The sequence below is a fragment of the Cheilinus undulatus genome, linkage group 7 (assembly GCF_018320785.1).
Source record: "Cheilinus undulatus linkage group 7, ASM1832078v1, whole genome shotgun sequence".
Classification (NCBI taxonomy): domain Eukaryota; kingdom Metazoa; phylum Chordata; class Actinopteri; order Labriformes; family Labridae; genus Cheilinus; species Cheilinus undulatus.
Window position 1 is genome coordinate 5472035 of NC_054871.1, and position 22847 is coordinate 5494881.

The 22847-nt window shown below is 39.6% G+C and overlaps 1 protein-coding gene across 1 annotated transcript in view; it reads left to right on the top strand.

Annotated features, from left to right (window-relative positions):
* Window positions 1–22847, top strand: part of igfbp3 (insulin-like growth factor binding protein 3) — a 57066-nt gene that overhangs the window by 14796 nt on the left and 19423 nt on the right. The window contains exons 2-3 of the mRNA XM_041791446.1: window positions 4195–4445; window positions 12604–12723. Of these exons, the coding sequence (XP_041647380.1) occupies window positions 4195–4445; window positions 12604–12723 (371 nt within the window). The remainder of the gene's footprint in view (window positions 1–4194; window positions 4446–12603; window positions 12724–22847) is intronic.

Below are 22847 nucleotides of genomic sequence, written 5' to 3' on the forward strand. Positions count from 1 at the left end.
ACAGTAGTGAAATCAAATCTCTAAGGTGCCAGATACTTTTTATAATACATATGTTTGCAGAAGCCTTTGTTAAAACAATAACAATCGAATGTGTGATTTTTTAGTGTTACTCCTCTGGTTTTATATGCAAAAAGAATTATTGCTCTATCTCGTTTTGTTATAATTTTGGTTAAAAATAGATATGCAGATAGGAGCGATGGCTCTCCCATAGGTTTTAAAGGGTTAATATCAGCAGATGTGAACATTTTTGCTGATATTTACAGCTGCTATATCAGCTGTACATGTTGGCAGTATAGATCATATATCGGCCTTAAATATCAGCAAATTTGCAACTGTTCTATCAGGTGAAGGCGGCTAGTTTTGGCTTAAAGAGGCCTGAAGATTTTGAATAAAACCCCAAATGTAGAACAACCACCGGACTGTCGACTGTCCTCTCTCAGCTCTGCTTGACTCAGCCTCTCTTCGCACCGGGTACTCTTGGTGTATTTTACAGTAAATAAGGCGTGCATATATCCATGCTAGTGAAAAGAGTTTGGAAATATCAGCGTATCAGATATCAGCAAAAATTCAACACCTTACCTCCCTATTCCTGTGTCTACAGTTAGGATTTGAGGCCTTAAAAATGTTTTCATCTGCTGGTAGAAAAACTTTGAAGACCGCTGATATCAATGTTTTGTCCTATATCCAGATTGAAATGTATCAATACATCTTAAAACCTCGATGTATCGCCCAGCCCCAGTGGGCTGCCAGCCTGCCTCCCCACACGAGCTACACCCGTACATGCCTGTCCGCCGCCCTCACCACAGCCCTCCAATCTGCTTCCAGTTAAAAACTGTTTGGGTGTGTGTGTTCCCATCATCGTCCCCATGCCTCCCCGGGACGTCCCAGACTGTGGCCTTGTGGCGGTGTGGCTCACCGGGTGGCACATGACGGGAGGTTTAATCCTCTCCTATATCAGGGTGGAGTATTTCCCCCTCCTCTCAGTCAGATGGTGCGTCTTTAATGATTTGACAAGAATCTTTGCCAGGGCTAATAATAAACCTGCTTCCTCATCTCCCACTTTACCTCCCAGTGCCCTTACCTCCTCCTCTGTTTTTCCCGATCCTCGATTCCCCGGCCGACACTTACAAACACGTACAAAACATGCTCTTCTTCACAGTGTCCTTAAAAAGTCTTGTTTACACTCAGTTCCTCTCTGCGGCTCTATCTCTTGGTCTGCATGCTGTGGAAATTTGTGGATATGAGATCGTCATGTTTCTGTTTATTACTTGGCTCGCTCTTTGGCTCCAAACAGCCCACAAGGCAATGAGCTAACGCTATTTTGCCTCTTTTAAACAGGCCACTCAGTGGAGAATTCTCTGCCGGATTAAGAAGAGCAGGCATTCATCATCCTGTATTACAATGTTTTGATCAGACTTGTAAACTTAAACAACTCTGGGATTCTGATACTTAGCTTCAGGGCAGAGCTAATGGAAAAATAAATGATCATATTTAGGGGCTGATTGCCTGTTTTGTATCACACTGAGTTTGGAGAAGAGGACTCAGCTTGGTTGAGAGCAATCACAGGATATAATTCAATCCCTAAGCCTGTTTGGACCAAATGTAGGAAATCCTTTTTCTTTTTTTACCTTCATAATCAGAAAGGGTATTTTTCACTACATTTTTCTACATACAGACCACAGTAGACCTGGTCTAACTTAAAAACCACAGAAGACCTGGTCTAACTTAAAAACCACTCTTCTTACTCTGGTCACATTTGGATCAGATACTTTTGCAGACTCCTGAGGTTGTTTTAAAGACATTTCAGGACATCTAATGGTTTGATTTAACTTTTGAAAACAGGAACGGCTTTATTTCTTGTTATGCATGCAGGTTCACATAACACTACAAAGAAGATGAGCATCTTAGGATGCACTAATACACCAATTTAACATCGGTATTGGCCCCTTTTCAACCATCAGCCATCTGAAAAATGGCATAGCATGAACATCTATCAGTTACCAATGTTTATCTGTTGTGTCCAGTCAGTTTTATGCTGGCATCTAGTAAATCTGGCTGCTGACTTCAATTAGAACATTTTTACAGGGCAGAAGAAGTGGTCTGTTGGACAGACTCGGATCCGTTTTCATGGACAGACCTGTAAAAAAAAAGGTTGGCATAGCAGGAATCTTATACTAAGACAAGTGATGATAGCGCTAAATGGTTCTATTTAACATTAATATCAAAGCCAGCTTTAATTTTCACAATCAGTGCATCTTTTACCTTGGAGGCTAATACCGCACAGGCTCAAAGCTCCAAGCGAATGGATGTCTGAATTGTTAAGAAATAAGTTAAAGTTATATATTTGTCAGCTAAGTACTCACATCATCATATTTCCTACACTTTTTAAAGCCAGATAACAAATACTGATATCTATCTATATACCTTTATCTATATCTAACAATTAGAGTTGTTCTGATTCCGATACCAGTATTGGAAATACGTCCGATACTGCTTAAATGCAGGTATTGGTATCGGCGAGTACACCAGTGTATTCACTGATCTGATACTGGTAAACTTTATATTTTGCTGGGTTTAGCCATGCTAAATGTTAGCACCCTCAACAGGAAATCAATTCGTCTTCACTGTCGGAACACACTGCATGCACGAGCTACCATTTTTAGAGCAATGTAGGAGAACCATTGACGCTATTGAAGCCTTTGAATCCCTTATGGCTGCATTTTTAGTGAGCCTGAAATTCATGTGACTTTTGGGGGCTTTAATGATTAAATCCACACCAGTAAACCATACTTAAAGTCTTTTTATCCATTTGAATCCAGTTATGAAAAATTATAGAGTACTACATAAAAGCCAGACTGATTAAGTGTGTTTTTAGCTTGCGTTTAAAAATCTCAATATTCTCAGCTCCTCTCAGATCATCTGGCAGGCTGTTCCACCGTCTTGGAGCATAAAAACTGAAAGAAGAATCACCGTACTATTTAGTTCTGCTCTGTGGAACAGCCAAGAGAGAAGTGCCAGAGGATCTGAGGGTGCGTCCAGGTTCATAAACTAAAATCATCTCTGATAGGTAGTCTGGGGCGAGGCCATGTAGTGCTTTATAAACTAATAGAAAATAAAAAAATGACACTCAATGACAGGGGGTTCTATAATCACGTCATGCTGCCTGAATAGAGCATAACTAAGAGAGAGCCTGTGGCTCAGCCCCCTGTATTACTGTTATTTTAATATTTAGCAGCTAAATTCAATAATCAGCAGAAAAACAGCTTTAGGGTCACAGAGATGCTGTACATTATGATCTGTACAGCCTGCACAGACAGTCCAGAAAGTTCACACCAGTATCGGTTGATACCCAACACCTTGGTATCAGAATCGTATCGGGAAGGAAAAAATGATATCAGAACATCTCTACTAACAATTTCATCATGCATAGATCCTGGATAAGGTTGTATGCTGGCTGCAGGACAATGGTGTTATCACCCCTTCTTCTTGCTTGTGGTAAATTTCACTAAATCTAAATATTTCCTAAGTATTTTATGCTGCTTTCTTTAGCCAGATTATCTACTTTCTCATCAAACCTACACCATAGCATAGGCAGTTGGTCCTGTGCAAAGGCTAAGGCATACAGGCATAGTACACCTTCTAAAACATGGACTGCAGTTCTTGTGATTGAGCTACAGTATTCTGTATTAATAGGTGACTGCCAGTCTCTGAGTATTTTTAAAGGCATATTGTGTGTCTGCTAGAGTAAGATTAATGGCTGCAGACATTAAAACGAGTCAAATTTACTCTTGAAAATCATCAAACATGCTTTTCCTCTTCCTTGTCTCTTGTCAGAAGCCACATTAGTACAAAATTCTTTCAGATCCTCCTCTCTGATGCTTACAGATTATGCAGTGTTTTTTGCCTGTATGTTTCTTAAGTCTATGTTTTTGAATATAAAATGGTCATTTTCATGGGTCTTGAACTGTAACTTAAACCACTGCTGTAAGGGGTGACAGTCTGTAAAATGTGGAGTGATTAATGTTTGTTAAAGTTTCATGAAAATTCTGTCTGCTTATATTCACACATACATTTTAAGTTTTCTGAGTTTTGTGTTTGTGTGAACTGGGCCTCAATCTCTGCAATGAAAGCAACAAAATCAACTGAAGATTAGTGAAGCATTTTAAAGTAATGCATTACCTCTATCCCTTCCAGAGAATGCCAGAAATCAGGTAGAAGAAGGCGGTGCCAATGGAACCACGGCGGGGACCATACTGCCCAGCGTTGGGACAGTGAAGGGCGGGCACAGTCAAGGGTCAGTGGACACCAGGCCGCAGCTGCACAACAAACTGATCGAGAAGGATCAGAACAGGAAGACGCATAGCTACAAGGTGGAATCAGTGTCAGGAGGAGCCAATATGGACATGCACAACTTCTCCCTGGAGAGGAAGAGGGAGACTGAGTATGTAAGTCACATGAGAGGCAATGAGATGCTTGTATAAATGTTCATAAAGAGTTTGGATTTAAAGGAAAAACAGAAATGACAGGTCAATAGAAGGAGTCATCAAATCTGACACAATAGTTACTTCAGGGGAAAAAGCTTTATACTAACGTAATTACAATAAGGACAGCTGCAGGACATCATAGCTCATCAACCACACCCACAGAGGAAGAATAAGTCAGTACAAAAATATATAGAGAACATGAGCTCAACGAGTCAAGAACTTTGAGAATCAGCATGCAAGAGAACTTTCAGTGCTCTCTGTTTACCTCTTAGGAAAGATACATTTACAAACTTGATTTGGCTAGCTACCCACCCTTGCCTACCCAGGCAATCCTCTACCCCCACAGTTGTTTGTGCATCCACAAAGTCGGCTACAGCTTATATCAGTGATACACTATATGGGGCTTTGGAGCCACATATTGCTGTTTTGTGAGTATTTGTGGCTCTTTTATGCCTTAATTTTAAATATTATTTCCCCAGAAAATCTTAAAAGGGGGAAACTTTTAGCCATTTTCATCATTTTTGCCACTTTTCCACTATCTTTTGCCATTACAAACCCATTTTTTTTCTATTTTTTGGCCATTTTGCATTTTTTTGCCACCTTTTTCTAATTTTTTCACTTTGATCCCATTTTTGCCCTTTTTTCACAATTTTTTGCTACTTTTTGCCGAATTAGGCTACCTTTTTCCATTAAATACCACTTTTTTCCTATTTTTTTGCCCATTTTTTCAACTTCTTTTTGACACTTTTCCCCCATTTTTGCCCTTTTTTAAAAAACTTTTTTGCTACTTTTTGTGCAAATAAGCTACCTATTGCCATTAAATATCACTTGTTTCCTTTTTCCTAAATTTTTACCTCTTCTTTTTGCCATTTTTTCCTATTTTTTGCCCTTTTCACCATTTTTGCCACATTTTGCCCATTTAAGCTACCTTTTGCCATTACATACCACTTGTTTCCTATTTTTTTGCCCATTTTTGCCAATCTTGACTGCTTTTTGCCCATTTGAGTCAATTTTTGCTAATTTCTTTTGCCACTTTTTTGCCACTTTTGGACCATTTTTTTGGCACCTGTAATTAATTTTTTGTCACTTCTCATCCATTTTCTCTACTTTCTGACCATTTTTCCCTTTTTTCTCCCCATTTAACCCATTTTTGCTGCATTTTGGCCATTTTTGCCACTGTTAACTTATTTTAGTGCTACTTCAAGCCATTTTTTCCACATTTCACCACTTAATTGTGGCTCTTGCAAAGGTATTTTTCAAAAGTTTGGCTCTTTAGCAAAAGTTTGGCGGTTTAGCAGGGTAGAGTAACACTGGCTTATATACTTATGCAAAACAATATACCATTATAAATTGCTGGGATGTGCACTATCATTTCTGCAACAATCTGCACCTGCCATAGACTGCATGAGAACTAACAAGGTTGAACATTCAGTGCATTTTTAGCAGCAAATTCACTGCTCAGAGTTTGCTGGAATACAGAATGACTCAGACCACAGAGGCTGGTATCACTTTTTAACCGTTTTTCTCCTTCATTTGTTAATTATCCATTTAAAGAAGACAACAGGTGTATTTTTAGGTAAATGAACCTGTGCTGGACTGATAGAAAAGACTCCTTAGTCAAAGGCAACAAGTGTCAGCTGGAGGACAGAGCGAGCACTAATAGTGTGTGGTTTGCACAGCCTGCCAAACACAGTAGAATTTACCAACAAGCTGCGTCTCCGGTCCCAAAACCTCAAATCTTGCGCAGTCAAATGAGACTTTAGAGTAAACAGCTAAACATGGCTCGTTATAAGCGGCCAACATCCATCGCAGAAGTATTTTCAGCAATTTGTCAATTTGTGTTTTTAAGTACGTGTTTTATTGCCATACATCAAAGTTGTTCCTCAGTTTCTGACCATTAGCTTATACTGTACGTTTACTATAGCTGCTATGGCTCCTCAGTCGTCTTGCTTTATGATTGGCTATTTTTCTGTTCCTTATAACGACCAACAGATCTCATGCACTGTCTTCAGCTAACCTTGCAAAACAGATAGATCAGCCAGATTCCATGTCTGTTGTCAGGCAGATCCATCTTGCAAAGCTCTGATCTAAAAGCGATTGTTCCAGCTCTGAGAACAAACGGACTAGTCAGCTTCATTTGAGGAGAATGCAGGCAGAGTTTAGTTGTACCAGTAAAGCGGGGAAGCAATGGCAACCAGTGTAGCAATTAGCTTGGATGTAGATATTTATAAGAATTTGTTCACATTTCTTTTGATACAGAAATTTGCACCAAAGAAGATCAAGGAACTGCGCTGAGAGCTTTTCTTGGCGGACAAATTTTAGCTTTTTAACATGAATTTGCGATAGTCATGGGCTTGGTTTAGTTTTACTGCCAGCTGCTATATAGCTGCTAGTGCTAGTTGTGTTGATCTCACACTCTTGAGTTGTGCATGCCTACTACATCATGTGTTTTTTGCTTTTATTGGCCCATGATGAATGTAAGAGGCAGAGCGTTCATCCAGTCAATCTCTGAGATTTTTTCCAAAGTTCTGCCTCCCCAAACACTGACTATAGCCACACTATTGGCCCACATTGATGTGAAATATATCACATGCATTGGATATGAAGCCTGTCTTGCCTCTCAGGTTAGTCTTTTGTACCCCCTCTCCACATCAGGATTCCTGATTGTAAATATTGATCATGCTTAATATTTACTATTTCGAATTTCAGGGGGGTTAAAATCACTCTTAACACACCTCAAACCACAGGGAAATCTGTCCAGATAATCTTTTAAAAATGTATGACTTTGGTCAGAAGGAGGGAATTGATACATTTATCTTGCAGTGTGAGCACCACCAAGGTTAGAATAGTTAGTAATAGTTTTTATTTTTGTTTATTTTTTACTGTTTATTTTTTATTTAAGTTTAGTTTTAATTAGTTTTTCTTGCTGTATTGCTGGTTTTGTTTAGTTTTTGTTTTGCAAAAATGTCTCGTTTTAGTTAAGTTTAGTTTTTATTAGTCTTAAGTGTTAGTTTTCGGGTTTTTTTCGGAAACATCGGATACCTGTCAGGGCAGAGACCCAAAAGTGCTCTTCACTTTTCATTTCATTTTTTGCAATTTTGATGTTTGTATACAACTTAAACCAAACATCCTACTATGTGAAGTCTTATCCAATCAAATCAGGGGATTTTACTCCCTCCAGGCTTGGGCATACATGTCAGTCATTATATGCTGCTGTTAAAGACTAAAACTGAGGAGATTTTCTTTCATTTAATTTTAGTTAGTTTTCTAAACACAAGATTTACTTTTAGTTAGTTTTCTTTTGAAAGCTTAATTTTTATTTAATTTCAGTCAACTAAGATGATTTTTACATTTTAGTTTTAGTTAAATAGTTTTAGTTAACTGTAATAACCTTGAGCTCCACCTTAGCTTGCTTGCTCTGTTTTAGTACTTCTTAACTTACCCTTGCCAAAGTCTTGGGTTTTTTTTATATAAGTATAGAGTTCCCCTGTGAAGATGAGAATGATCTTTTTGAATGCATTTTTTAATGAAAAACTTTTTTAAACTTCCTGCCTACTATTTTATCTTTACTGTTCAACTGCATGATTCTGGATTTTACTGATATACAATATGCTGATATTTAACTGATACTGATATCGATCCTGCTATTGGCCTAAAACTGGAGTCCTTCAAACACACTTTAAAATAGGGCTGTTAAGATTAAATCACAATATGGCCTGCTGCAATTTTCAAACCGCAGAAGACCTAAAATTCATGTTAAAATTGGAGATTTAAACTTTTTTAGGCAGCAGAGATGTTATGCACGACATATCATACAATCATTCAAGTGCCATTTTTTTAAAGAAAGTTTACAAAAATCCCTACCTTCATTTTTGTAATTTTTGTTGTTAAATATGAGAATGACAAAAACCCTTGAATGCAACAATTTATATCCTATCATCATCATCCCCTTTGCAATACAAGTCAAAATCATCAGAATTAGATATTTTTAGAGATTTGCTCAGTCCTTTTTTTAGGAATAAAAAAGAGTTATGGAATTATTGCATATCAAATTGCAATAATGGGGAAAAAATCACAATTAGATTATTTTCCAAAATTGTTTAGCCCTACTTTAAAATCTAAAAAAGGACAGACTTCTGCTTCTATTGGTTCTACCTGAAACTCTACACACTTTGTTTATCATGTCGATGATACTTTGCCTTTCTACCACCATCCTCTGCTGATAGACATGATCAACATATTCACCTCTGAAAATTCTTCACTGCTTTAAAGTCATTCTGTAGCTTTTTAAAGATGTAAGAGAAATGAAACCAGGTGAGAGAGAATCAACAGCAGCGGGTTCAGTCAGTACACCCCTTTGTTTATTCAGCTCAAGACTCCACCTAACACTGAACGCTCATTTTAAAGAGCGATAACTCATCAGTGATATCAGCTGCTTGGATAATTTGTTGAAATGAAGCCCTCCTGGCCTGTGCAGTCATGCTGGTATTCATACAGCTGTCAACTTGCGGTGGGTGGTATGAATGAGCCTCATGCACGTGCAGGAAAAACAGCAGATACAAACAGTGTGGAGAATGAATCATCAAAACATTGATCCACAGGGCAATTTGTGGTCAAACACACCACAAGGGTAACTTTAAGATATCTACTATCATTTAAACAACCTAGTTTTTTAATTGCATGCAATGAAGGATTATGTAAGAGAAGGTACCAATTTTGACGTCTAAGTGACGTCCAACTTTTGAATAAGCTTTTTAATCTGGGCCTGATGGTGGGATCAAGATTTAGACAAGCAAAATAAACATTTACAGCTCTGCTTTGCATATCAAAGATTTCATAATCCACTTTTCGGGAATTGCGCATCAAATTTAGGTATTACTGTGATGTTGAAACCATGAAAATTACAACCTTTCTTAGTTTGATTATCTCCTAATCGACACAGGAAGGGAAGTACTGTCACAATAATTATAAACATTTAGAAGCTGCTGTGAATCATGCACAAGTTTGACAACAGAACAGCCAGGCCTGTTTTATGGATCATTTAAGATGAATTAGCAAGAAGAAGGCCACAGACAGCCAATCAAAATCCTTTTTTCAGGGCATTGTTTAACATAGCAAATCCAATGGTGCATGACAGTACTGATAATACCTCCTCAACAAAGGCGAGGTCATCATAGCATGGCTGTGCCACTCTGCCATGACGTCCCCCATTACTGAAGGGGCCAATCCATGGTTATCAGCATACTGAAAATGCTGCCTCAGACTGTCTTTAAGACCAAGAAGTGGGTCTTAAGCATCCTGACAAATAGGCACACTGGGTCAGCAAGCAGTCATATCAGCCCTGCGTCTTATTATGTATGACTTGGTCTTCTTATTTAAAGGAAAAGGGAAGAGTATTAAAAAATTTCCTCAATTTTAAGTGTGCCCGTGAAGAAATAAACTATCCTGACTAAAATCATTTTAAAACCAGGCTGTAAACATGTTTTTTTCTGTTGTACAAATCCACTTTCGATCATGGGTTGTGTATGTGACTTCCAGACCCGTGCTAACATGGCACACGTCTGGAACCGGGTCTAGTCAGGGTCCCCGTCCCTCCCCTTTGGGCCAAGAATAGGTCATGCTTAAAGGAAGTCAAAAGCCCAAAATTCACTTGTGCCGGCCGGCATACGTCCAAACAATCGTCCTCATTTAATTCTATGCATATATCTAGTAGCAGCTCTGCTTGAGCACACAGAAAAAGAAATGTAGCACCATCTTTTGTTTAGGGTGTGGAGGCCTCAGCTGCCGATGCAGCTGCACCACTCCCCTATTTTTTTCACTTACTCAGAGAGACGAGAAGGTATGTCACAGGTGGGCCTTGTGCTCTGGTATCAAGAATCTGTCCATGCAGTGGTTGATGGGAAGTTTGACCTGCTGTCAGTGTTTGCTAGGGAGGGGAGTCATATGACACAATGTGACGATCTGTCAAATACAGCAGCACAACTAGCCAAGATTGACCCCATTTTTTTCATTTTTGTCTTTTTTCTTGTAATAACTTCAGAATAACTTACCTTGGTGCACAATTTATAGATGCACGGCCCAGCCCTGGTCACTTTCATTGAATTAAAACATCAATTAAGAACTACACTTCAAGTGGTTGATATACTGTTACAGAGTGTTATATCTCTGTTTTCTGTAAATGTACAGTGTATTTTGGACATAATGAAGGAGAAAAACAGTTAAAGAGTGGCACTGCTAGCCTGCTCCACTCTATGAGCACACCGTGAAATAGTGCAGGGGTGACGATTATGAGATGGGGAGCATATCACCCCAATATTTGCATTTGAAAAAGAGAAGCAAACACTTTTGTGCCAGAGATCATCTGTTCCAGGGATGCACAGATGCATCAGTTTAACATGGTATTCACCAATAACAGCCTTCTTAATATGATCAGTTATTAGTGCTTATCTGTTGAATCCAATCAATTTTATGCTTTCATCTGGTATATCTGCCTGCTGAGTCAAAGAAGAGAATGTTTACAGTGCAAAAGAAGTGACTAGTTGGACAAACTCTGAGCTGTTTTCAGGGTCAAACATAAAAGAAGTTGTTCTAAAACAGCACTGATATCAGTATTGGCATAGGCTAAATTTTTATGTTAAACATTGGTATTGGTGTCTACCTGAATTTTTACAATCAGTACAACTCTAACATGTTCTAATGCTACTCATTTTACCAATAAAACACTTGTTTAAAGACTGATGATCTCAAAAAAGCTCACTGTGTTTGGTGCACATTGATGTTTGTGCGTCTGCTCCTCATCCTCACTGCTCACAGATAGGACACAGCTTTGATACATGCTTCTACTTTGTCAGATTTAAGTAATTTAAACAACTCTGAATTGTAGTTCAAACTTTATACAAGCCAACTTTTAAAAAATGTCCGGTTTGAATTTGACTCAGACTCATAAGTGCAGTTAATGGGACAGGACAGGCTGCGGTCCAAGAGAACTTGCACAGGCTTGAGTAAGGTCAGGCTGGAATTTTTGAGCATTATTTAAACTTTATTCCCAGTGGTTCTGCAGTCAGTCTCAAGTAGACACAAGAAGAACTTCTCTTTTTTATGCACTTTGGCATTGGCTTCTTTTTCAGAACCAAAGGTTGATGCTTGTAAGATGCCCATGCTGGACATCCTACTCCTCCCACAAGAAGTACCAGGGACAATCACTTTTAAAATTTAAAAATCAGGTAGAGTCAAAATGAGTTGAGCCGGCTAATTTGTAGTGGCAAAGCATCAACATATATATGCACAACATCTCTATACTGCTACTATTTCTAAAGCAATACTTCCTGGTTCCTTAGCTTATAATAAAGGAACAAAATAAGTCCATGATAACAGGAAGTCAGGATTCAAATACACATAACATGCTGTTTTTTAATCATTTGTGATACAGGATACTTGGCTAAAAAATAAAAGCAGGGTTCCACACCAAAATACTTTATCCTACTTCCTCCATAGAATAAAAAGTGACATTTTGTTTTATATGAGCCATTATGTTTCACTTGCACAGCATACAAATCCTGCAGCTTGTATCAATAGTTACACAAATTAACTTGCATCCATTTTTAGCTGCAGCCATACCCACTTAAACCCTTCTCATAAGAGACATCCGCATGCATATATATGATAGAGGATGGCATATATTTACTACACATTTAAAAACTGTCATTATATTGTAAACAAACACGGTGCCATACTGTCGTTGCTCCAAAAGGGTCTGTGATGTTTGTTTTGTCCGCTTTGATTGCTGCGAGGAAAAGATTAAAATTATGTTGTCTTAAATGTCTGAAACAGCTGGAGCATGACAAGAGAACAAAACATTAATACCCACTTATGTCGGTGCATCACGCCCTCAAGAGATGTGTTTACCAAACAGTTAACAGACTGATGTCGTCAGGAGGTTTCTGAAAACACTTTAGTTTTACTGGCACTCTCAGGGATCAGGAAGTGAACTCTAATAGTCTCTGATGTTCATCATAAACTCACGATTGCATGACCACTCCTCATGTTCTTCGTGTCTGTGACTGTGTAAGGGTGAGTGTGTAATATTTGTGTCGTCGGGGTGTGTTTGCCGTGTTGCTAGGGGCCGTGTCGGCGGGAGATGGAGAGCATCCTGAGCAGCCTTAAAATCAGCAACGTGCTTAACCCGAGAGGCTTCCGCATACCCAACTGTGACAGAAAAGGCTTCTACAAGAAAAAACAGGTGAGTGGCTCGACCTGCTGATTCCCCTCACTCTCTTTTTCTGTCTCTCTCTCTCTCTCTCTCTCTCTCTCTCTCTCTCTCTCTCTCTCTCTCTCTCTCACACACGTAGGGCTGGGCAATATGGAGCAAAATTCACATCTCAAGATTTTGTGGCTGGATGGAAATACACAGTATAGAACAGATAGTTCTGTCTTGAATATTACAAACAAACTCCTACATACTGTCCAAATCGACAAAAGCATAAGCAACAATTAAAACATTTACATTTACTCTGGGTGCAAAGTTGATGCTAGCACAAATGGATGGGTGGGCATTAAGTGACACAATCTGCCGTTTCTAACTGAATCTATGATGTCCATTCATGTTTGTTGTTAATAACACAGCCAGTTTCACTTCAACACATGCTGCAAAATTTATAACTCATGCACACAAGGCACTGTGCCACTGCCTATATGCAAGCCATGTCTGTCCCTCTGTTTTCCTTTATCCCTGTCTCACACCCTTTTCACATGCACACACTGCTGTGCTATGCACGCTTTAGCGCATCATCATTTTACAGGAACTTCAAAGATCACTTAACTTTTTAAATAATTATGAATCCCAAGCAGTCTAGTTATTTAAACATATTCTTACCAGCAGGAAGAAGCAAGTGTTGGTGCTTAACCTCCTGTGAAGCACCCTTCCACTCTGGTGTGCATTTTATCACCTCCCAGTTCTTACAGCCAATCACAGCTCTTTCAACTAGCAGCGTATTTAAATATGACGTGCTGCTAGCAAAGCTTAATCTCCTCCACCCCAGCCTCCTCCTTTATAGCATAAAGCTTGTTGCACCGCCATATTGAGATTCATGCTACTATGGCTTATGGCTATATGGCTGTTGAACTAATTTTTGTTTTCAGTACACATCGTCATAACTGTATCCATTCAAATAGGGTTTTCTAGCTATGCGTTCCCAGGAAAGTCAAAGCATGCTGCTTGACTTACCCAGGTAGCATCTTTTGAGCAGAGCATTCTCCACCAAGTAAAACTGTGTATCCATTTAGCAATTAAATGGTAAATCGTATGACGAATGCGTTCCCAACTGAATGAATTTTTACACATCACAGAGGAGCATTAGCATCTGATTCTATCGGAAGCTTAAGAACAAACTCAAAATCTACTGAAGGACACTTAACTCTGTAACCACTTGTTACGACCAGCTCGTTGATCATCATTTTAAATATACCTGTGTGAATGTGTTTGTGTGAATGTGGGTGTATATGCCTGTCTGGGTGATCTACAGCTCTGCAGCTTTGAGCAAATGTTTTATTTCAATTTCTTTGTAATGTTTTATAACAGATGTTTTAACATGTGAACCCTGAGGTCCCCCAAATGGGGGACTTTGACAGGCATCAGCAAACATGGTGTGAAATAATGCACTAATCATGAAAGAATATAGTGATGTTGCACATCAAACTAAACAGCAATCACCAGTATCACATATACTTATATTTACACATCTCAACAAATCTCACAAGTGTTCCCTCTACAATGACACCAAAATTATTCAAATAGACCTTGTGGTTGCAGAGATACACCCATTTTATCATGGGTATGCAATTTTCAAGCAGAAACCTAAAAGTTTGAAAAATCGGTTTAGGGTTCAAAGGGTTTATTGTGACCTGCCAAGAGACTGCAGATGTAAAATAGCTTTAAGCTAACTCTGGTACAATGCATCAAATGCAAACAGTTATGTTTTTATTGTACATGGTCCCTTTACAAATGAATAAATAAATGTATGGGTATGTTTGTAAGCTATCAGTACACTGGACAATGAGGTCAGATGTGTGGGGCTTTGAGAGAATGTGCTGCATCATCCTGTTTGCCTATCTTTTTTAAGGATTGTTTCTGTGTGCTGAAAGAACTCTTTAGCTACTTCAATCATGGGTGATCGTGTAAGGCCATAATGAGTTTCACAGTCTTTACATCAAGAAAAGTTGCGTTTTCAGGATTCAACAAGCCGGGAGTTGGCAGCGCAGGGGTTAGCGCTGTTGCCTCATAGGAAGAAAGTTCTTGGTTCGCGTCCCAGCTTTATGTGCAGAGTTTGCATGTACTTTCTGTGCATGTGTGGGTTCTTTCCGGCTTCCTACTACCACCAAAGACATGCTGGTTAGTTTAACTGGTGGGTCTAAATTGGCTGTAGGTTGGGTGTGAGCATGCCTGGTTGTTTGTCTCTATATGTCAGCTCTGCAGTTGACAGGCAATCAGTCGAGTGACAGCTGGGATAGGCTCCAGCTCCTAATGGATGGTTAGAGTGCAGCAAGCTTGTTGCTTGCTGAATCTGAAGTTGATCTGTCCAAGCACCACATCAGCAATGCTGAAATAGATACTTTATTAATCCCAAGGGAAATTCAGTTTGGGGGGGGGGCACTGGCTCAGAGGGAAGGAACACGAATACCCCCTTATAACACCGACACCATGTGGTTGTCAAAATTTCCCATAGTATAGATTACTGGTTCTCAACCTGATACAACCCCCTAGATCCCGACCGATTGATTGGCAGGCCGATTAATCGGGCCGATTATAGCGTATCATAGACTAATCAACATCAGCCAATATATATAGCCGATATATTAACCCCAGAGCTCACGCGGCACGGGTCTGTTGTGCCTTTCTAATCATGTCTTCCAAGCATTCGTAGGTCTTACAGAACATTTTCTAGTGATCCCCGAACTTGGCCTTCTTCCCAGAGTCTCTGAGGACAGTGTTATCCTATACAACAATATGTGACACAATTTATAAAAACGTTGATAACTTTTAAATTGTAAGTCATAAAAACTTACTCTTTTTTTCCTCTGAAAGCTCACCATTTTGTCGTTCGTTAGCTACCATCAGTGTCTCCATAGCTTTAAAGGATGCCATTGTAGCGAGCCTGACACTTTGGTGACTTTTCAGGGTCCCTGGAGATTAAATCCACAGCATTACATCTGATAATAAGCGTCTTTTTATACATTTTTAATCCATTTTCAATCATGTACTTTGACTTTCTTCAGTGGGCAGCCATATTTGTTTGACATGCAAAGCATTGTGGGAGTTGTAGTCAACCAGTTGTGTCACTACTGTTTAGAGGAGTAGAGACGCAGGAGTCGAGAATAAACAATGATAAATGCAAATATTAATTCACATGTCCACCATTAACTAATAAAAGACAATAATATAGCGTTTTAACGTTGTCTAAGTTGCATCTTTGTGAAATAAACAAAGATAATATAAATGTAAGAATTTGTGTTCATGTACGGTATATATCCTGCGTATATCAATGTTCTGTTTTCATATATCGGTCAATATATCGGATATCGGCTTTTTTTAGCCCCCAATATCGGTATCGGCATTGGCCCCTAAAATCAGGTATCGGTCGGGCTCTACAACCCACCACCATCTCCGTAATGTGAAACTGCTACCCAAATTTCCAATTTCTTTTTTAAACAAATGAAACATGTTTGGACCTTGGATGGGAGAAAATATATGACTGAATACAGAGACTAGCCAAAACTAGCATGGGAGGGCTAGCATGCAAACATTTAATTTCACTTAGTTTGGCTGTTATGATGTAAATTCTGGTTGCTTTTTAAAAGTCTTAAGAAAATGTGACATTATCAAAGGAGAACCAACTTTACTGAATATAGTTCCACTCAATATAACAACCAGAATACATGTCTACCTTGGGCCTCCGTATGTCCTACCCTGTTTGGATACAGACCGGCTTTTATAGGTGGATTAAAGACTTTAACGTGATGCACAATTAGTGCACTTATTGTCGACCGTAAGTTATTGCAAATAATGCATTTAATCTTGACAGCCCTGCTTTTTGCTAATTAATGTAAGTTTTGCTAATAAAACAAACAAAAAAAAATTATTTCTCCATTAGACTAAAAATGTCAAAAGGATTCTCTTGCAGTCAGTTAACATGTAACTGTTTGTGGTTCTTTTTGTAATCAGTCTTTTTACTGAGCATCAAGCCTGTACTCTATTTTTTGATCAACTTTGACTCATCAATGTAAACAACACTGTCTTACCCTTAATCTCATTTTAACATGTAGCTTAACAACTTTGTACATTGCCCATCCCCGGTAAGGGTTAACCAGACGCACACACCTGCAGACATGCAAATAGACCCACCACATGCCTGAACACTTCCAAAGAATCCTCAGAGACTGATCCCACCCACCCACGCATGCACAATCCCCCTTTTTTTGTGCCGCTCGGGTTGCCTTGACAGCCACATCAACACTATATTATCAGAATGGCTAATAAGCATGTATTACCCCGGTAAACGCTCCTCAGCCGGCTGACTCATGCCTCACAGGAAATGAAGTCGGTCAGGTGTGTTTGTGGGTGTGCGGTGTGGGAGAGTGTGGGGGGTAGGGAGGTAAGAATGTGGTCTGGGAGTGTGTGTGGCACGGTAGATGTGGCGGCAGGGGAGTGTATGTATGGCGCTTGTTTGATGGCGGTAGTTTTGGTGAGGGTGTGTAGGTGTGGGGCGCTGTTGGTGAGGTAAAAAAAACAAACAGGCTGTCACTGGTTTAGTTTTTCTTGTCCGTGGTGCAGCAGACTGGGGCCACCCATACATAGCCGGCTCATTTGTTAGGAGCTGAAAATCACCGGAGAAGTTTGAACCTGAGGGGAGGAGAGGGGCAGACGGGAATGGTGGCGAATGGATGAGAGGGGAGGTGGTGCTTTTCACCAAGCACACGGCATGTCAAATAAACACCGCCAGCTAATTTCCTGACAATGGTTGTCTTATCGGAGGCTTCCATGGAGCTTGAGCCATTCTGAGAAACGAATGAGTCACTAAAAACCCCCCACTAGTGCCGTGAGTCAGAGACCAAACCAAACCACTCACACAGAAACAGTCACCCTCACAGATTTACCTCACTGTTTCCCCAAACTCTCCAAAATGTGGTTCCATTGTTATTTAAATCAAATTAAGATTCTTCCTCTCTCTTTTCCTGAATTTAATCAACAAATATCTACCAGGAAAAGTAATGGTCCTGGTTAGGAAAGTACAATAAATCCCAGTTTTATTGTTATTGCAAAAGGAGCTTTTGTAATATTCATGATGCAGAGGTCTGTATTTATTGCAATAAATTAAAAAGATATATATATATATATATATATATATATATATATATATACCGGTTTCTAACTTAGCATTTGATGCACCCATACACAGTTTAGATGCAGTCAAAGGAAGTTGGAGCTGCCAGTAGCAAGGCAAAATACCAGTTAGATATACAGGAGGGTTCGGGTTAGTTAGTTATAAGCAGAAGGATTTTGTATATTTTGATTTTTTGAGAATTTCTGGTCTGAAGTTGCAAGTCATGATCTTGATTTGCAACTTGAAGCACTTTCTGTTACCCTGTCTTTCAAGCCCTATAAATAAAGCTTGACTTGACAGTCACCTGACATCAGATTTTAGTATCTACTCCACTTACCAAGTACCAGGCACGATCCATCCATCTATTCTGCTTATCCTGCTCAGAAGCTGGAGCTGATCCCAGCTGTTTCTGGATGGGAGGCAGGGTACTCCCTGGACTGTCACCAGTTGATCACAGGGCTGACATATAGAGAAAAACAAGACACATTCATACTCACACCTACGGGCAATTTGGCATCATCAGCCTGATGAGTGTGTTTTTGGGCTGTGGGAGAAGGTTGGAGTACGTAAAGAGAACTCACACATCCACAGGGAGAATGGGCAAACTCCACACAGACAGGCCATGTCTGATTGGGATTTGAACCAGGAATCTTCTTATTAGGGCTGAACGATTTTGGGAAATAATCTTATTGCGATTTTTTTTCCCCATTATTGCAATTGCAATTTGATATGTTACTGTTCCCCAACTTTTTTATACCTAAACATGGGCTGAACGATGCTTTAAAAGTGTCTAATTATGATAATTTTTGACTCTTATTGCAAAATGGATATAAATTATTACATTGAAGGGTTTTTGTCATTCTTATATTTAATACGAAAAAAGTACAAAAATTAAGAAGATAGGATTTTTTTGTAGACTATTCTAAAAAAAATGGAATCTGAATGATTACATGATATGTCATGCATAATATCTGCTGCAAAAAAATAAAAATAAAACTGTTATTTTGACACAAGTTTCAGGTCAAAGAAATATTGCACCTTTAGCGATTTGAAAATTGCAGCAGGCCATATTGCGATTTAACCTAAGTTGCGATTAATTGCTCAGCTCTACTTCTAGTGGCAGCCATTGCTAAACACTGTGCAGCCCAAATACAATTCAACTGGGGGAATAAAAGAGTACAGTCTTGACAAGTTGAGCTGGTGTCAAACAGTAGAACAGCACTGTTTGACTTTTCATCACCACAATATGGATAAACAGTAAAGGCTGTCAATGCACTAATCATCAGTCAGGGATCATTTGGATTTACAGAGTCATTTTGTACATGCACTCTTGCACATTTCTCAATCTGTAACAGGGTCTGTGTATTTGTAAGGATAATCACTTTGAGGCTGATTAGATTCTCAATCTTAATAATCAACATCCTAAAATACATCTTTAATTCACTTACCCATGCACATACACATGGGCAAAAATTACTTCACCTTCTCAACACGGAGGTAAAACTTCTTTTAAATGTAATAATATTGAACATGCTACTAAAAATCCAATTTATCGTGTTTAACTGTGGAATTCAGTGATATTCTCTAAAACTAAAGGCACTGTTCAAAAGCCCTCTCAGTCTCAGTGTATACGGCAGAACAAAGAGATATCTCAGTGTCAATATTTTCCAGTAGCGTATCCCTAGTTCTGGTCTATGCATGTGTGTTAGTAAACGTCTGTGTGCAGCAGCGTGCCAGCCCTCGTCACCCTTTTCTCAGCAGGCCGGTGGGGTGCAGGGTGTTGTGTGTTAAATCCATCTGAGGGGATGTGCCTTCACGGTGTGTTGCAGAGATTTATGACCGGAAGCGCAGCGAAGAGGAGACCGTGTGAACCGTCTAGGGTGACAATACTGTGAAAAGAAGGGAGCCGGGGGGGGGTGAAGGACTGAGCAGAGGGAAAAGGGGCAAAACCATGCACATGATACCCATGCTGTCACAGTGTCATAAAATGAAACCCCAACCGAGATCTTTTCATATCAAATTGTCACAAACTGTTGAAAGGTGGCTGATAAAAGCTGGAAGTTTCATCTTTCATACAGGAATTAAATCAGGAACTAAAAGGGACTCTTGCCCACATTCTTCCGGGAATGAGGGATCAGCAGGAACTAAACATAGAAACTAAATTAAGAACTTTATGAAGGTCCCTTCCTGTTTGCATTTTCACAGCTGAGATTAGGCAAATTGGAAAGATGACGGATTATACAGTGCTGGGGATTTTTTTTAGAGGTTTATTAGTCATGCAACAGACTGGCCTGTAATGCAGAAGTAACATGTATTAACATGTGCAGGGTGATAAAGTGAGTTTCACTTTCAGTCACAGTTTTGGCCTCTAATGATCAGGAATTCAGTGATAATGTGCTGCATGCTGTGTTGCCCTCATTTTGCCCACAGGTTTTTGTGACAAAACACACTATACCTTCATTTATTGCACAGCATGTTCTCTGTTCCTTCCACTAAAACAGCTCTCTCTTTAATTTAAGTGAAGAGCAGGTGACATGTACTCCAGTTAGTTTGAAAAGCAAGAAAGTTAACAAAGATGGCAGAAAGACTGTTGCTAAAGAACCTCAGACATATCAGCATACTTTGGTTTGGTTTGGAGTCATGCTTGCAAAATAACTTGAAGAACCCGATAAGGCCCACTGATATAGCCTGCTTGGAATTTTTGCCCACTCAAAGTGGGCTTTTGTGTGTTTTGAACTGAGGAGAGGCTGCTGTCTAGCCACTCTGCCATAAAGCTCAGATCAGTGGAGAGCTGCAGTGATGGTTATCCTTCTGGAGCCTTGTCCTATCTCCACACAGGATCACCTCTCTTACTAACGTCCTTCTCCTCTGATTGCTCGTAAGAGCCCTGGTTGTGTTAAACCTCTTTCATTTGAGGGTTGTAGAGGTCACTGTGCTCTTGGGAACTTTCAGTGCAGCAGATTTTTTGTAGCCTTCCCCATATCTGTGTCTTGCAACAATCCTGTCTCTGATCTCAGTTCCTTTGGCCTCATGGTTTGGTTTTTGCTCTAATATGCATTGTCAGCTGTGAGGCCTTTTATACAGAGGTGGGTACCTTTCCACATCATGGCCAGTCAGGTCAGTATACTACAGGTGGACTCCAATAAAGGTGTAGAAACATTAGAAACATCTCAGCAAAGATTGAGAGGAATGGAAGGAACCTGAGCTAAATTCTGACTGTTTTTCCAAAGGGTCTGAATACTTATGTTTATGTGATAAATCAGTGTTTTTCTTCTTTGGAAATCAGGAAAAAAAATCTTACATTTGGTTTCACTTTGTCATGACAGGGAACTGAGTGTAGAGTAATCAGAATAATGTTTTTTTGTTTATGTTTTTTTTTTTTTTTTTTTGGCTGCAGGCTTCAGCGTAACAAGATTTTGAAAAAGTGAAGGGGTTCTGAATGGTGTGTTTGTGAAACAGCATATCAGGGTAGATTGACACTCCTTGACCCAGCTTTTTACTGAAAAGTGTGCATGCTGTCATGTCATTTTGTACATGCACTCTTGCAGAATTCTAATTGCATTAAAGTGTTAAATGGTGCATTTGCCAAAAAAACACTTTGAAGCTGTCTCATATCTCTAAATCCCAGTTCAACACAAAGATTGCAAGGGACAAGTCCGAGGTAGGGAAGGAACGTTGCAGGTGATTGTTGCTGCTGTCTGATGACCTGCAATTTAATATGGGAAGTCAGAGACAGCTGGTTATAGGATGGTGCAAGCAGATAGATGTGAAATGGGGAAATAGAAGTCTCATTTTGGAAGGCCATAAACACCTTATTTGTTCAAAGTAGAATGTTTTAAAAGATAAAAATCATTCTGTGAATTTTGGAAATGAATACATACATTTGGTTTGGACCAAAAACTGAGGCTGCAGGATGGTGTAGATTGTGGCAAGATAGCTGCCAAAGGGCAGAAAGTAGGACTGACATAGCGCAGGTTGTACTGTGGATGTCCTTAATTAATACCAGAGGTGAAGGGAAAATAATGTTCCCATTGCCCCTGGTGTTGAAGAAATAAAGTTCACACCTTTAGGGCAGAGTAGGGGGTGGATGTGGGAATAAGCATGGCCCTGGGTACCACCCACGTGGGTAGGGTTGGTCCTGGTTGTGCTGTGAATGTTCCAAGGGCCCAAAAACTGCCAGTGGTGGACAAATGAGAAGCCATCGAGCTTGACCTTGGCTTCAGAGTTTACATGTGTGTCAACATGTTGAGTTTGACTTTGGATGCCTTATACCCACCCTCCCGCCTCGGTTAGTGGCACAGTGGGCCCCGTGTTAACTCCCCAGTGCCCTGCATGCCTAAAATGTATATACGTGCCAGTTGTATCTTTTTCTAAGCTTTTCACACCAACTTACAGCCCTTAAACCCTCCGGTCCCATCCATCAGCTGTGTAGGTAAGCAGCACACGTGGTTTTAGATGGAGTATTATATGAGAAAGTCACAGCTGTAGGAGCTTTAGTTGTCTGTTGAAAATGAGTTATTTCAGCAGATATCTCAGTTATAAGAAGACTGAGCTAGCAAAGCATTTTTAGTTTATATTTGCTGTGAAATGTTAATGATGATCAGTGATGTGCAGGAATCATACAACCTGATGGTAGGTAGTATCAAGAAGGCAAACATACAGACAAAAACCGGTGTGAACTAGCAGGTTTTTAGGCTGATGCAGAGCAGTTGCAAGTTTCAACTTGTCCTGAATATTTGGTTGAATTTGGGTTAAGTCTGCACCACAATGCACTCTTAGTAACAGGCACTAATTGTGATTTTATGTGTTTTATGGAAGAACAAATGGGTACATGCGTATGTATCTGGGCTGGAACTGACAGCACAGGCACGCTGTTTTCTCCTCTGTTCAGCCCGTTGCCATGCCCTTTTTCAAATTCTATACATGGGCCAATAATCGCAGTATGCTGCTGTGATTCTGTTTGCAATTTCTGGTGTCCAGATTTTCT